The sequence below is a fragment of the Pangasianodon hypophthalmus genome, chromosome 15 (genome assembly GCF_027358585.1).
Source record: "Pangasianodon hypophthalmus isolate fPanHyp1 chromosome 15, fPanHyp1.pri, whole genome shotgun sequence".
In the NCBI taxonomy this organism is placed as follows: Eukaryota; Metazoa; Chordata; class Actinopteri; order Siluriformes; family Pangasiidae; genus Pangasianodon; species Pangasianodon hypophthalmus.
This window is the reverse complement of record NC_069724.1, coordinates 6,832,616-6,850,216: the sequence shown is the minus strand read 5'-3', so window position 1 is coordinate 6,850,216 and position 17,601 is coordinate 6,832,616. Positions and strand designations below refer to the sequence as shown.

Here is a 17,601-nt window from a genome sequence, read left to right as displayed (position 1 = left end):
CTCCAGGAAGCCCAGTTTCCTCCCCCTGCCCAAAGACATGCACTGTAGGCTGACTGGCATTTCCAAATTGTCTTTCAAAAAAAATTGTTACTAGTTTCAAACCTCTTATTTGTTACAAGTTTTTAAGAATTTTTTTTTAAGTTTTACATTTTTAAATAAATTTAAATAACTTTTTAAAATAAATAAATACAAACAACCCATATATGCTTGATCATTCTTTCCCCACAGTCATCAAACCCAAAACGTAACATCCTTATACGTTATCTGTCTACTGGTCTGATGTGTCAAAAGCTCTCTTGCTCTCATTTCAACAGGAAACCACACGCTGCAAAGGCAGGAAATTTATTCTTTGGTAGTATATAATGTACCATAATAGGCCATGAGAGAGCACTAATGATGAATATAGCCTTGTTTTATGCTTGAAAAACACAAAAAGTTTCAAAAATGTAAATGTTTTCCTTTGCATTAATACTATTAATGTTATCTAACACAGTTGTGACAGTAATATTATTTTATGACATGCTTTATTTGGTTCTATATTCATACGATTTAATACAATTTTAATGCTAGATTCATTATTTACATGTGTACAATAATATGGCTACAGCAATATTATAGTTTAGTTATAGCACTTGAGAGATTGAGACATAGCACTTTTTATTCCTAAACCTTCCACTGACCGAACACATTAGGTCCAAGCTGGCAATATTTATAAGCCTTGTTTTTGGGTTATTGAGTTTGGATTAAACCCATTCAGTTTAAGCAACCATTCAAATAGGCATTAAGAACAAAGTAATAAATATAATAACTTCAGTAATGGTCAGTTGTGATTTCCACTGCTGTAATTAAAAAAAAAAATCATGGACACCCAGGGTTCCTCCGACTCCACTTTGAGAAGGGTGGCTTTAGAGAACTCAGTGGGTGTGGCCACAGTGGCTCGGTGGCTCATGGGAGGAACTTCTTATTATAAACAGACACTAAAATATGAAGTCAAAACAAAAAGAGGAAGAGCTGTTACAGACATGACGTCAAATCCAAATAAAAAGAGGACATTGTTATCTATTGTTTAATGAACTGGTTTAGTGTATAGTGCAGAAATAACTAATCAGAGTCTGAGACAGAGGCGTGTCTAAGGAGAGGGATTTCAGATTTGAAACCCTCCTGAAGTATCTTATGACAGTTTCAGCTGAAACGTTTAAATGCTTTTTTTGTGGGTGGTTAACATAACACACAGACAGTCCCTGGCCACTGTAATAGAAACACCTGTACCCATGTAATTATTCAAGCAGCCAATCATGAAGCAGCAGCACAATGCATTAAATCATTGTAGATACAGGACAAGAGCTTCATGTTAATGTTCACAAACATCAGAATGTGAAAGAAATGTGTTTTTGTGACTTTGGCCGAGGCATCATTGTTGGTGCAGACGGACTGGTTTGAGGATTTCAAAAACCGCTGATCTCCTGGGATTTCACATGCAACAGTCTCTTTTTTTCAGACTTGGGAACCTTTCCTCACTGGTTTTCTAAGATCACTGCCCTTGACATTCCAAATAACCTCAATGTTTTTCTATGCTCTACCTGGCAGCTTTTTATTTGTTTGTATGTTTGATTATTTGTTTATTAAGTGGTGATTGGTGGGCTCGACAGGTGGGTTGAGAGTGGGCAGGTTTAGTGGGGTGGGGTGAGGTTAAGTTAGGTTGGGTGAAGTGGGGTTTGAGGATTTGGTTATGTCACATTTTTTATTTAAATAAACCAATTTGGTCCTTGGAGGTTAAGAAAGATAGATTGCTGAGGCAACAGCTCCTATACCTGGCTTTTCCTTTGCAAACCATGTGAAGAGAAGTGCAACATCCTGTACTGACCATAGAAAGTGTGGGGGATGCTGAAGTGGCGCTGTCCTTTCAGCACCCTGCCAGCAGTTGTGTGAGGTACGCCCTGAGTCGTTAGCACATGGGCTGCCAGCCCGCCGTCACAAAAGGTGTGATAAAATGGGGAACATGATTTGACTTCAACTTCAATTCAAAGAGTTCTCTAGTAGTGGTTTACGATTGTTTTCCAGCACTCTTTGTGTGCACATTGGACAGCTCACATTTTCCTAAGTAGTAGAAACCTTGTTTAGCTGTTTCCAGAGCTATTTGCCTTCTGCTATGGTCTTCCAAACAATGGTGGCTCGCTGCATGACAATTCTGACCCTACCATCCGTGTGGCTTAGCAGAAATCAAGATTAATGAGACCAGGCTGCATTTTTCCAGTCTTCATCTGTCCAGTTTTGGTGAGCCTGTGCCCACTGCAGCCTCAGCTTTCTGTTCTTGGCTCACAGAAGTGGAACCCGACATGGTCCTCTGCTGTTGTATCTCATCCGCCTCAAGGTTCGACGTGTTTTGCATTCTGTGATGCTTTTCTGTAGCCCTTCTGTAAGCTCAAACCAGTCTGGCCATTCTCCTTTGACCTATCTCATCAACAAGGCATTTTCGTGCACAGAACTGCCACTCACTGGATGTTCTTTCTTTATTGCACCATTCTGAGTAAACTCTAGAGACTGTTCTATGTGAAAATCCCAGGAGATCAGCAATTATAGAAATACCCAAACCAGCCTGTTTGGCACCAACAATCATGCCACAGTCAAAATCACTGAGATTTTTACCACAATTTTACCACATTCTGATGATTGATGTGAACATCACCCAAAGCTGCTGGCCTGTATCTGCATGGTGGGAGTACTAGACCTGTCAAGGAGAAGTGCAAATGTTTTACTTCATTTAACAATCATTGGCTAAAAAATGAAAAATATATCGACTGGCTTAAGCCAACCACGGGAGACATGTATTTGGCTACATGCAGCAAATGCCTAGCAAAAATTGCAGTGAAGAATGAGGGAAGAACTGTATTGGATGCTCATGCTACAACTAAAAACACCAAAGCCTACTTCAATCTAAACACAAAACAAAGGCAATTTCCATATTTATGGTCAAGAAAGATTCACCTGAGGGAAAATTTGGCATTTTTTCATGGAAAGTTACCACTAGTATAGGAATAGATGTAGGATAGTAGGATAGTAGGAATGACCCATTTCACAAACTGCTGATCTCCTGGGAATTTAAACACAACAGTCTCTAGAGTTTACACAGAATGGGGCAAAAAAACAAAAAAAACAATTAGAGTGGACTGAGGGTACACTGCAAGTGGGTGAATATGAGCAGAGGGGTGGTTAGGGTGATGGTTAGCAGCAGCCTCTCACCCATCTGCAGCTGGTCCGCGTCCTCGGAGCTGCATCCGGGCTGCAGAGACACACACGGCGTGGCGCGGTACTGCATGCAGTAGGGTATACTATTGCATACACATATATATTATTATATTTTTATTATCACATTTATTATCCAATTATAATTGATATAATGTATACTCAACCCCAACTCACAGACAAAAAATATTACACCGATAAAAAGATAACTGCACCATGAACCGGAAGACGTACCCAAAGATTCGGTCTCAAAACGGAAGGAGAATTGGTCTTTTGCTTGATGGACTTGGCGCGTTTTCGCGGTAGTGTGTTGCAGCAGCTCATCCGAGCTCACGTTTGATTAAAACCAAAAAAAAAAACAACAACAACAACAAAAAAAACATATTTCTTAGCTGATTTTTTTAAGCTAGCATAAATCAATATGCACGTAATTAAGCGAGGTGAGTTTCTGTTTTTAGTTATTATTTTTTCGCATTATTTTATTATATATTTATCTCGCACTCGGATATTAGCAGGGATTTTCTACCTAGATTTTCTAGGGAAAAAAACAGCAAAAAGCAGACAGTATTAAAGTTGAAATTTATGGGATGAAAATTGGAAAAAATCTGCATTGAAAAATTATGGGAATTTTACTTCTTTTCGTTAGCGAACTGGTGACCATCATTTTCCAAGCTCGTTTTCTTGTTGCTGTTATGAGCCGCTTCAGTGCTCAGTATTCACCCGTAAGCTGAATAAACTCAGTTTGCTAGCTAACGCTGGGGATTTATGTAAAATGGTGAGTGAAGTAGGACAGCTAGCAGCAAACCGCAGCTCGAATGTCCAAAGACAAGCTTCACACTGGATTTCTGTAAACTACTGCACTGATTAATGTCTTTAAATTTAGTCATTTACTAGTAAAATATTTGCGGACACTGGAATTAAAAAAATAATAATAATAATTCTTTGCTGACAGTCACCACCTGCTGTGCTGCTTCTTTGTTGTCCTCGTTATTGGCGCGAAACCGCCATTATTTACAAAAGGCGGAGTGATGATGACCGCCGAGTAACTTTCAGGTGTAAACACCAACATTCTGTACTAGCTGTTGCACTGTTGTGACGTAGGCTTTATAGAGCTGATTTACTTCTTAATATTTTGTGACGTAGGCTTCATAGAGCTGATTTACTTCTTAATATTTTGTGACGTAGGCTTCACAGAGCTGATTTACTTCTTAATATTTTGTGACGTAGGCTTCATAGAGCTGATTTACTTCTTAATATTTCATGACGTAGGCTTCACAGAGCTGATTTACTTCTTAATATTTTATGACGTAGGCTTCATAGAGCTGATTTACTTCTTAATATTTCATGACGTAGGCTTCATAGAGCTGATTTACTTCTTAATATTTTGTGATGTAGGCTTGACAGAGCTGAAATACTTCTTAATATTTTATGACGTAGGCTTGACAGAGCTGATTTACTTCTTAATATTTTGTGACGTAGGCTTCATAGAGCTGATTTACTTCTTAATATTTCATGACGTAGGCTTCATAGAGCTGATTTACTTCTTAATATTTCATGACGTAGGCTTCATAGAGCTGATTTACTTCTTAATATTTTGTGATGTAGGCTTGACAGAGCTGAAATACTTCTTAATATTTTATGACGTAGGCTTGACAGAGCTGATTTACTTCTTAATATTTCGTGACGTAGGCTTCATAGAGCTGATTTACTTCTTAATATTTCGTGACGTAGGCTTCATAGAGCTGATTTACTTCTTAATATTTTGTGACGTAGGCTTCACAGAGCTGATTTACTTCTTAATATTTTATGACGTAGGCTTCACAGAGCTGAAATACTTCTTAATATTTTATGACGTAGGCTTCACAGAGCTGATTTACTTCTTAATATTTTGTGACGTAGGCTTTATAGAGCTGATTTACTTCTTAATATTTTGTGACGTAGGCTTCATAGAGCCGATTTACTTCTTAATATTTTATGACGTAGGCTTCACAGAGCTGATTTACTTCTTAAAATTTTATGACGTAGGCTTCACAGAGCTGATTTACTTCTTAATATTTTGTGACGTAGGCTTCACAGAGCTGATTTACTTCTTAGTTTGTGACGTAGGCTTCACAGAGCTGATTTACTTCTTAATATTTTGTGACGTAGGCTTTATAGAGCTGATTTACTTCTTAATATTTTGTGACGTAGGCTTCATAGAGCCGATTTACTTCTTAATATTTTATGACGTAGGCTTCACAGAGCTGATTTACTTCTTAAAATTTTATGACGTAGGCTTCACAGAGCTGATTTACTTCTTAATATTTTGTGACGTAGGCTTCACAGAGCTGATTTACTTCTTAGTTTGTGACGTAGGCTTCACAGAGCTGATTTACTTCTTAATATTTTGTGACGTAGGCTTCACAGAGCTGATTTACTTCTTAGTTTGTGACGTAGGCTTGACAGAGCCAACATGCTGCTGCTTCTACTTATTCTCACACACTTTTTGACGCAGAACCTCAGGATTCTGTGGATCAGTAGACACTCTGTGGGAATAGTGTACTTGTGTTTTCTGGAAGGATCAGAGTTACGGGTAGAAGTGGTTTCCGTATAGGAGTGCACTGAATGTTTCGTTCATGGCGCTTTCACAAGATTTACGCCTCTCTTCATTCAGCTACACTGAAACAAGTAAAACTGTTTCGCTCCACTTAATAAAACACTAGCAAACAGCTGGAACATGATAGCAACCATTTACCATCCTAGCAACCAGCTGGACCATGATAGCAACCAATTACCATCCTAGCAACCAGCTGGACCATGATAGCAACCAATTACCATCCTTGGAACCAGCTGAGTTTTTTTTAAATAGCAACCAACTAGCTACAACCAGCAACCAAATGGGATCATATTCAAACCTCCTAGCAATACCAAAGCAACTAACTGGGTTCATATTGAACTTCCTAGGAACACCATAGCAAGTAACTGGGACGCCCATGACAGCCACCTAGCACCCAGCTGGCGTAGCGATACAACACCCTAGCAGCCAAATTGGTTAGCAAAGCAATAACCTAGTAGCACCCTGGCAACCAACTGGGTTAGCATAGCAGCTATGTAGCAGTGACTCTGATATTTGATCATTTGATCATTGCTAAAATATTAAATTTCACCAAGAGTAATGAATAACGGACACTTTGGTAGACATTTCATTGCCGCATTTTAATTAAATTTTAGGGGAAGCTGGACTTCCTTTGTAGTGTTAAAACTATTGCCTGTGGCATCACGTTATTAATCTTTCACACTACTATTATGCTCAAATTGGACCGCATCATTATCTACATGTTTCTCTTGATATCCAAACACTCATTCTTACCAAATTTCAGACGAGTTCTGCATTGCGTGAGGTTTTACCGGACCGTCGTTGTTGTCCTCTTTTACAGATGGACGCCAGGAGCGCGTTATGTTTGATAAGATCACTTCCCGTATCCAGAAGCTCTGCTATGGACTCAATGCTGACTTTGTTGATCCGGTTTGTATGCATATTTTAATCATAATTTTTTTTTTCTTTTTTTTTTCACGTTTAACAATCATTGCTCATGAGTGAATGACAGAATATAGTAGAGCAGAGTGGTTTTAGCCAGTATCATGACTTACGTTGCCATTTTCCTAGACACTTACCCCATGTTTTGATGTTTTCAGACTCAGATTACCATGAAGGTGATCCAGGGTCTGTACAGCGGTGTGACCACTGTCGAGCTGGACACACTGGCTGCAGAGACGGCAGCCACGCTCACCACTAAACACCCAGACTATGCCATCCTGGCAGCCCGCATCGCCGTGTCCAACCTGCACAAGGAGACAAAGAAGGTCTTCAGCGGTGAGTTAAATAAATATGATATGTTTGGTGTCCTAAATCTGACATGGCTAATTACGAGGCGAAGGCTGACACAGGCGCATTAAACCAGCACATATTTTCAAACTACTGATTGTGCAGCATCATCAGACACATGCAGCTCTATTCTACACACACAATCTTACAGACCCCCCCATGAGTCTGGGTTGGGTCATACAGCGTTAGTGGCACGGGGTTGTGTTAGCTGGAGGGCAGCTTCACACACACGGGGCACACCAGATATATACAAAACGTGGTATATTATGCAAGATATATACAAGTGATGTACAAGCAACAACCGGGTGGAGCTTCAGGGTGGACCAAGGCCAAAATACAAAAAAAAAAAACTACAAAAAAACAAAAGACACTGTTTTAGGGAACTACCTGACCTACAAAGAAACACTAAAACAAAATACAGCAAGACTTCCCTAAACTCCCTAAACAAAAACATAGATAAAACCCACTCCCAAAATAAATGGTGGCCGCACCCCTAATACCCGTCAAAACTAGCCAAGAAAGAATATTTACAAATATACAGCGGCTAGCAGCTATTTACAAACAGCAAAAGTACCAAGGGGCAACCCAAGTTCAGAGTCCAACAACAGTCAAGCAAAGTCAAAACACGTCATACAAATCTGATTGGCCACACACGGAAACGAGCAATGCATCAAAGAAGCTAGCTGAGCCGAGCAGAGCTTTAAGTACTGTCGCCTCTGGATGACATCATCGATGACAAAATCCAGGCATGGAGCAGCAGGGCAGGGTGGGCCGGACTGGATTCCGGGTTGGCATAGCTGCACAGATTGACGCACACACAGAAGACACACAGCCAAGGCATACAGCAGGATACTGCGGGTCGTGACAGTGTTGCTCTGATTTCTTCCCAACTGTTAATATTATCAATGGTTGATTTTATAGCGTGAGCACACATACAGCGATTAAAATAAGAACATAATGAGTAACAGCCAATGAGTGAATGAGCAAAAGACTGAAACAAGCAGAACAATAACAGTCATGGTGAAGGCTACTGAGTGTTCAGCGTTAACCTAAGAAAGCGGTGCATGGCTGATAGAGCACATTTATACACATTTCCCCAGATATCCAGAGGGCTTTTTCACTTAGCTTTTGCATGACATTTAAAATTCTGTTTTCCCCCCCAAGTACAGTTAATGGATGTTTCTTACCTTTTTGCAGATGTCATGGAGGACCTCTACAACTTTATTAACCCCCTGAATGGAAGACACTCGCCTATGATTGCCAAGGAGACCCTTGACATAATCCTGGCAAATAAGGATGTAAGAAGACAGATCAAGTTTTTTTAATTGTTTCTTTGTAATGTGATTTGGTTTTAAGCTCATCATTCTCTTTTTTCAACAGCGCCTCAATTCAGCCATCATCTACGACCGGGATTTCTCCTACAACTTCTTTGGCTTCAAGGTAGTTTAATTGTTGGATAATAGAATTATTATTTGATCTCAAATTTGCTTATATGACCAGTAATTGATATTAAAGTTGTTTACTCTCATCACAATTACACATTGCCATCTTTCTTTAGACCCTGGAGCGCTCGTATCTGCTTAAGATCAATGGGAAAGGTAAGAGTAGATATGAGATAGATGAGAGATTTGTTTTTACAGGATAAACAACAAGCATTCAATTTGCACTACTTTGTGTGTGTGTGTAGTTGCGGAGCGGCCTCAGCACATGCTGATGAGAGTTTCAGTCGGCATCCATAAGGAGGATATCGCTGCTGCCATTGAGACCTACAACCTGCTGTCTGAGAAGTGGTTCACTCACGCCTCCCCTACGCTGTTCAACGCAGGCACCAACAGGCCTCAGCTTTCCAGGTACACACACCACAGGGGGAAGATGTACTCGCACTGCAGCGTTTGGGAAGAGTCATTGCATGGAAGCTCTTTTCATTTAAGCTGGGCTTTTGCATGCCATTTTCTTTGTATTCAGTTTGTAATAAGTCTTTTTGAAGACACAGCTATCTGTCTCATACTGTTTGTAAGAAGCATTTACAGATACATGTAATTCTTTCTTGAAAGAATCTGAAAGATTTTATTTCTAAAAACACAGAATAAAACTTTAGATGCAGGTCGTCAAACGCTTAAAAAATCCACCATCTTCCAAAACTCAAACAAAATTCACACAGGTTCAGTTTGTTCAGACCAAATTCCAAATAGCTTCTCATTTACTGTATATACTTGCTGTAGGGCATGACACAGTGGTGCACTAAAACATGTGTTCTGCACTATATAGCCAATAAAACACAATTTTGGAGTACATTTACCAGAGATCGTCAGCTAGCTTATAAGCAAGGACCTTTTTTTTTTTTTTTTTTTTTAAGCTGAAATGTCCCAAATGTTAAATACCACTGCCATATGTCCTTAAGATTTAGACCAGTTCTATTTAGTACAGGATGAGCTTACTAAATGTTACATAATTACTGTTTTTAGAAGTGACAGGAATCACATGGTGTTTTATTTGCAGTTGTTTCCTCCTGTCTATGAGAGACGACAGCATTGAAGGAATCTATGACACTCTGAAGCAATGTGCACTCATCTCTAAATCTGCTGGGGGTATCGGCGTGGCTGTGAGCTGCATTAGAGCCACGGGCAGCTACATTGCAGGAGTGAGTCAGACTTCACGACTAGTCCCCAGTTGTAGACTGGTTCTACTGGTCATAAAGTGTATTAAAAGGAACATAAAATAACTTTTTGTTATTTTTAGACAAACGGCAATTCTAATGGCCTGGTCCCTATGCTCCGAGTGTACAACAACACAGCCCGCTATGTTGACCAGGGAGGAAACAAGGTGAGAGAAATTCTGAACGAAACACTGAATTTGTACTCTTGTGACCTTTTGTTACTATACAGCTCTGAATTCTTCTATTACAGGCTTCCCTGACCTGAAATTGCTGGCTCTTTTGCACAATTCTCAATCAAAAGTACATTATAGTATGCACTGATCAGCCATAATATTAAAACTACCTGCTCAATATTGTGTAGGTCCCCCTTGTGCTGCCAAACCAGCTCTGACAGACCTGTCTAGGCATGGACTCCACAAGACCTCTGAAGGTGTTCTGTGGTATCTGGCACCAAGACATTAGCAGCAGATCCTTTAAGTCTTGTAAGTTGTGAGGTGAGGCCTCCACGGATCGAACTTGTTTGTCCAGCACGTCCCACAGATGCTTGATCAGATTGAGATCTGGGGAATCTGGGATCCTGGAGGCCAAGTCAACACCTTCAACTCTTTGTCATGTTCCTCAAACCATTCCTGAACAGTTTTTGCAGTGTGGCGGGGCGCATTGTCCTGCTGAAAGAGGCCACTGCCATTAGAGAATACTGTTGCCATGAAGTGGTGTACGTGGTCTGCGACAATGTTTAGGTAGGTGGTACGTGTCAAAGTAACATCCACATGAATGCCATGATCCAAGGTTTCCCAGCAGAACATTGCCCAGAGCATCACATTGCCTCCTTCTTCCCATAGTGCAGCCTGGTGCCATCTCTTCCCCAGGTGAGCGATGCACACGCACCCGGCCGTCCACATGATATATATATAAAAAAAAAAATGTGATTCATCAGACCAGGCCACCTTCTTCCATTGCTTCGTGGTCCAGTTCTGATGCTCACTTGCCTATTGTAGGTGCTTTTGGCAGTGGACAGGGGTCAGTATGGGCACTCTGACCAGTCTGTGGCTACGCAGCCCCATACGCAGCAAGCTGTGATGCACTGTGTGTTCTGACACCTTTCTGTCAGAGCCAGCATTAACTTTTTCAGCAATCTGTGCTACCGTAGCTCTTCTGTGGGATCGTACCAGATGAGCTAACCTTCCCTCCCCACGCATTTCAGTGTGCCATGGGTGCCCATGGCCCTGTCGCCGGTTCGCCAGTTGTCTTTTCTTGGACCACTTTTGGTAGCTACTATCCACTGCATTCCAGGAACACCCCACAAGACCTGCTGTTTTACTCAGATCCTTACACCTGGCCATTTTTCCTGCTTCCAGCACATCAACTTCGAGACCGTTCACTTGCTGCCTAATATATCCCACCCCTTGACAGGTGCCGTTGTAACCAGATAATCAATGTTATTCATTTCACATATCAGTGGTTTTAATGTTATGGCTGATCAGTGTAAAGTACAGTGGTATTAAATTTTAAAGTCTGCTTTGCCCAAAAGTGAAAGGAGGAACTCCACTCACAGGCACTGCCACACTGTTTGTCTAAAAGCAACTGCTTTTTAAAAAAAAAAAATAGGATTCAAGCATTATATCTTGTGCATCACAAAATTAGACAACTGGTATTTAGACTGTTTACAAACTGGATCTATTGGGCTTATGCCCATTTTATGCCCATTATGACACATAACCAACTGGCTTGATTGAAGCTGAACGTTTAATGCATAAGGAAAGTACACAATTAAATTATCTTTTGGTAGACTGACTGTCTTTACTGTCGCATTTGTTAAACTTGGTCCTTATTTTCCTAACTTTCTCTTTGCAGAAAGCCTAGGCAAGCTAGTCAAGTAAACAAATATATTTTTACTAAAATCTAAACAATATCATATTTTGGTGAACTACTCTATTGGGTCTTCATTTTTGGCTGTTTCAGAATCCACCAGGTTTCCTAGATGGCCACACATTTTGAAATGCAAACATGTAGGTGGCATATTGTCTGTCGTTAGCTATCGTTGTGCTACAATGCAGCTATCCTATCAGTAAAATGAAATACTGGTGTTGGCCTAGTTTTATTAACCGCATACTTTACAAAAAGCCAGCTGATAAATGAAGTGAGATCATGCGAAATACTCGACTGAAAATAGGGATTTTTTCGCAGTACATCTGATACGTTACTATGATATATTGATTTTATCTCCAAGCAGACAGGATTTATACAATTATACTTTGGTGCCATTTATATTCTCTAAAATACAGTATGTGTCCTCTATAACAAACCATACTTCTGAGTGTTAGACATGACAAAGTCTCTTTACCTCTATGCAGAGACCTGGAGCTTTTGCCATGTATCTGGAGCCCTGGCACTTTGACATCTTTGACTTCCTCGAGCTGAAGAAGAACACGGGTAAAGAAGAGCAGAGAGCCAGGGACCTGTTCTACGCTCTCTGGATCCCTGATCTCTTCATGAAGAGAGTAGAGACCAACGGGGTAAGTGCAGCTCATAAGATAAGTGCAATAGCAGTGTGCAGTGGGCTGCTTGCTCTCATGGCTGTAACGTATTTCCATTTTGAAATGGCGTGTCTCTGGTAGCACTGTTTTTGTTTTTTTTCCAGTGAGCTCAGGAGACAATGGTTAGCAAACCTAGGTCATGACCATTTCACTGTTTCCACCCATACAAAGGTCCATAGCAGACTTCTCAGATCAGCCAAAACCACAGAGGACCAGAGAATACCGTAAAAAAAAAAGAAAAAAGTGCTGCGTCATTGCTCTATTAATGGAATGGCGACAGAATTCAAACACCCAGTGTGTGGAAGAGAAAGGCATTGGATAATGATGATGATGATAATAATAATTATAATAAGTATTATTATTATTATTATTATTATTATTAAATTACCAAACATACTTTTGTTAGCAGTGTTACCTTCACACCGTATGGGTTATCGTGGTTTTTTTAAAAAAAAAAAAGACACTGATGTGATAAATTGGCAAATATCAGACGTTATAATTTAATCTGTCTATAAATTAATATCATGAGCAGAGCAGACTTCAACTGAACACGCCACGTTAGCAACAGCACAAGCTATTCTGCCGTGAACCGTGCGGCCTAACATTAGCTTGGATGTTCGTTTCTGTTAATAGGTATTTTCTTACCTTCATAGTATTTATGATGAAGCACGCAGTTCGAAGCCTTTCTCCAGCTTGCTAGAAGAGGCTTTGCAAGTATTCTTACATATGCGATACGTGATTGACCGTCTTCTTCGGGAGCTCTAGCAGAGACCGACTTAAAATGGCGCAGTGTGTGTAGTGCAGTGAATGAGGGGGATGAACAGGAACCGCGGTAGATAAAACGTGGAAGTGTTTGTACAGGTAGTAGCCTATTTGCAATACAAATGGCCATGGCGTTTGTCAAGAGATTTTAGATTAAGACTATTGGTCAGGAAATATCTTCCTGTCCATATAACATATATTTAAATTTCAGAATGTTATTTTCTGTCCCGGAAATACACTTAGAGCTTCCTAAAAGGTGTGGCTTCAACAGAGGGGTAATTTGTCTCATAAGCAGCAGAGGGCAGTGAAATTCTAAAGTAATTTCTTTAACTCTTAAAAGTGTGTGATGGTGCCAGCCCATGAAAGATCATGTCTTATATATTGCTTAATTATTTGGCATAGAGACTTAATTTAAATTGCATCTCGTTGAAGAGATCCGTAGCTTAATAGGAGTGAAAATTAGAGTTGCACATCCACATAGCTTCAGTTTTTTGTGGTGTTTTTTGGTTGTTTTTGTTTTGTTTTTGGGTGTTTTGATTTTCAAAGCTGAAGTTAGTTGTATCGATGATTTTAGTCATTTCTTTCGGAAGTGTACACATTCACACAATTTTGCTTTTTGCAGGACTGGTCTCTTATGTGCCCAAACGACTGTCCGGGTCTAAATGAATGCTGGGGAGAAGAGTTTGAAAAGCTTTACACACGGTAAAAAAAAAAAAAATAATAATAATAATAATAATTACTCTCCTGCTGCTGTAAGACTGTTTCCACTGGATCTTATCTGCCAGTAAATAGAAAGTATGTAGTATTTTCTGAGGGCTTTCACATGCTTTCAAGTGTTGACACACACCTGACTGGACCAGACCTGACTAGTCATTTCTGCTCTGAGAAAATATTTTTAAATGATTAAAATGCCTACAAGTATATTGATTTAAGCAACTGTTTACATCGCAGGTACGAGCAGGAGGGGAAAGCGAAGCGTGTCGTGAAGGCTCAGCAGCTGTGGTACGCCATCATTGAGTCTCAGACGGAGACCGGCACTCCCTACATGTTGTACAAGGATGCCTGCAATCGCAAGAGCAACCAGCAGAACCTGGGTACCATCAAATGCAGTAACCTGTGCACGGAGATTGTGGAGTACACCAGCAAGGATGAGGTGAGAACTGAGTACTAGCAAATACTGCAGTGTATGAATCCACAGTAGTGCTAAAGTTTGGAAATGTGTGTTTTATAAGAATATGTGGGGTTTTTTGCTAATTTAGTTTCTTCTTTCCTTAAAACCTGATTTTCTGGTTGCAGGTGGCCGTGTGCAACCTGGCGTCTCTCGCTCTGAACATGTACGTGACACCTGAGAGAACATTTGATTTCCAAAAGTTGGCGTCTGTTACGAAGGTCGTTGTTAGAAACTTGAACAAAATCATTGACATCAATTATTATCCAGTACCAGAGGTGTGTGTTCTTTTTTTTTTTTTTTTTTTTTTTTTTTTTCTTTTCTTTTTTTTTTTTTTTCTTTTAAATAGTTAATTAATTTCAATTATTCAGCTTTGTTTGTCATTGTGGTGACTTTTATATTTATTTATTTTTTTTGGTAGGCAGAGAAATCAAACAAACGGCACAGGCCCATTGGCATTGGAGTGCAGGGGCTGGCCGATGCCTTTATCCTGATGCGTTTCCCTTTCGAGAGTAATGAAGCTCAAATGCTCAACATACAAATCTTTGAAACGATCTACTACGCTGCGCTGGAGGCCAGCTGTGAGCTGGCGGCTGAACATGGCCCGTATGAGACCTATGCTGGCTCTCCTGTTAGCAAGGGTGTAAGTATCCAAGTGGAGCAGAGCACTACAGGCTCTCAAGTTGTTCCTAATCATTTATTATACTTATGTGTAGATTGTTAGCGCTTAAAGAACCTGTTCTTTTTTTTTCTTTTCTCAGATCCTGCAGTATGATATGTGGGACAGGACTCCAACAGACTTGTGGGACTGGAAGGCCCTGAAGGAGAAGATTGCAAAGTAAGCTTTAGTATTTGTAGGTCCTTTTCCACCTTATTCCATCTTATGAAAAGATACCAAGTAAGACTTCAATGGTCCATTTGTCCAACACTTTTTCTGGGTCTTCTGCTTCCATTTTGCTCACATACTATCAATCCAGGTGATTATACATATGTGTAGATTGTTAGTGCTTAAAGAACCTTTAAGGGATTTCATTGGAGTACTTGGACATAGCAAGTGCTGCAGGCTCTGAGATGAGCAGATTTTGTAACTGGTCTATTAGTTTTTTATTCAAAATTGCCCAATGGACAAGTAGACTCAAAACCCATGAATATGAAGAAAAAAAACCCTCCTCCTTATTGACTTTCTTAAAACAAGTTTTAATGTGGTATTTTGGTTATGTTTAAACATGATGCATTTTGTGGTGCTTGGGGGTAACTAATAAATGTATACATTTTGTTAATGGAATGCTGTATCATTTGTCTGCTCAGAACTATGGTGGGCTACTTACTAATGCATCTAGATGCCAGTATTTAACATTCGTTTGCTAGGTAAATATCAGTTTAGAAAAAAATGGCAGTTCATAAGGTTAATCTCATACACTCAGACATCAGTGAAGATGGCATTTGACCAGTCAACGATGCTTCAAGTCTGATTATTAGACAGGACATCTCTGGACTAGGGGAGGACCAGTGACCAAAATTAGTTCAAAAGTTCTAAAAGATGATAAAGTTCCTAAATGCATGAAAAACAGACGTGTCTAACAGCAGCTTTGTTTTCGTTGCTTTGCAGGCATGGTGTACGCAACAGTCTGCTCTTGGCTCCCATGCCCACTGCCTCCACAGCACAGATTCTGGGCAACAACGAGTCCATCGAGCCCTACACCAGCAACATCTACACCCGCCGCGTGCTGTCTGGAGAGTTTCAGGTCAGACACAAGTCACTTGTGGTTTTGTATTATAAAGTTCAGTTTGTTGTATCAGTTACACACTTGTACAAGGAAGATGGACTTCAGTAGTAAAGGTGAAGTTTGTGTGGTAAAAGTCTTTCTAGATTCGTCATGTAATTTCAACGATAACTTATAGCATGGGTTCCCAACCCTGGTCCTGGAGTACCCTGTGTCCTGAACATTTTAATGTTTTCCCTGCTCTAATACACCTCAGTTAATCAGCTAATTCAAAACCCTTTCCCTGAATGTGAAGTTGAAGTGTGTTACAGCAGGGGAAACGTTAAAATGTGCAGGACAGGGCGTACTAAAGGACTAAGGTTGGGAGCATGTGCCTTAGAAAAACTGTTATTTGCAGTATTACAGTTTAGCCATTTCAGTAGAAGAATGTTCTAGAAATGATGACAAACTTCTGCTTGTAAGACTTGTTAAAGTATTTTGCATTCACTGAAATACACAGTAGTTTTAATGAAGTATTCATTGATCATATCCAACATTTAGATTGTGAATCCTCACTTGTTGAAAGATCTCACGGAGCGAGGACTGTGGAACGAGGACATGAAGAACCAGCTGATTGCTCATAATGGATCAATCCAGGTTGGTATTTAGTTTTAGACATAGTCATAGTTGATCTGTATTTTATCTCTTTGGTGTCTCACTAATGGTTCTTGGTGGGCTTTGTTTTACAGGGAATCTCCACAATTCCAAGTGACCTAAAGGAGTTGTATAAGACAGTATGGGAGATTTCACAGAAAGTGGTTATTAAGATGGCTGCAGACAGAGGAGCTTTCATCGACCAGAGCCAGTCACTTAATATCCACATCGCTGAGCCCAACTATGGAAAACTCACCAGTATGCACTTCTATGGCTGGAAGCAGGTGAGTGAAAAGTTCTTTACTGTATCTTTTGGTGTTTGGTGTGCTCTTACAGCTACATGCTACATGCTATGCTCACACTTGTGTAATTCTCTCTACAGGGGCTTAAGACTGGTATGTACTACCTGAGGACAAAGCCAGCTGCCAACCCCATCCAGTTCACCCTCAACAAGGAGAAACTGAAGGTGGCGCAGGAAACCAAAAGCAGCGAGGAGGAGATTAAGGAGAGGAACAAGGCGGCTATGGTGTGCTCTCTGGAGAATCGGGATGAGTGTCTGATGTGTGGCTCTTAGACAGTTTCTCCTTTTCCTCATTCTGTCTTCGTTTGTTCCTGGTCAAGTATTTAATAAACTGATGGATATCATTGTTTCATCAGATAAACCAGTATGCATTGACCATATCTTTTAAGGTATTGTAAGGGCCCTTAGGATTGACAAAAAACTGTTTTGGACAGGGTTCAACTTTCCAAAGATTCTGTCTGGTTTCCCTTTTATAACTGTACATATGCTTTGTTTCCCAGACATAATGATGAAACCTCAGTATTTATTTCACCTGGCTACATGGTATAACAATATGGTACAGATTTACCTTGGTAATGCCAATATTAAAGTCATGTATCAGACAGTACTAATATGAAAAAGCAGCCAGGTGATACATTTTGAATAAAATGTCTGTACTATAACATTTCTAGAGCCTGTAAAAAAATGAACTGTTGGGTTTTTTTTTTTTTTT

At 40.0% G+C, this 17,601-nt stretch overlaps 1 protein-coding gene across 1 annotated transcript; it reads left to right on the top strand.

Annotated features, from left to right (window-relative positions):
• The first annotated feature begins 3,516 nt into the window (after window positions 1-3,516).
• On the top strand, window positions 3,517-17,584 carry rrm1 (ribonucleotide reductase M1 polypeptide). The gene is made up of 19 exons (XM_026938914.3): window positions 3,517-3,683; window positions 6,660-6,748; window positions 6,919-7,096; window positions 8,306-8,406; window positions 8,489-8,548; window positions 8,667-8,706; window positions 8,796-8,958; window positions 9,608-9,749; window positions 9,848-9,931; window positions 12,119-12,280; window positions 13,686-13,765; window positions 14,015-14,216; window positions 14,360-14,509; window positions 14,653-14,874; window positions 14,993-15,069; window positions 15,841-15,976; window positions 16,496-16,591; window positions 16,684-16,872; window positions 16,971-17,584. Exons 1-19 carry the CDS (start codon window positions 3,665-3,667, stop codon window positions 17,160-17,162), a joined length of 2,382 nt encoding a protein of 793 aa, XP_026794715.1. The 5' UTR covers window positions 3,517-3,664; the 3' UTR covers window positions 17,163-17,584.
• Window positions 17,585-17,601: the final 17 nt, after the last annotated feature.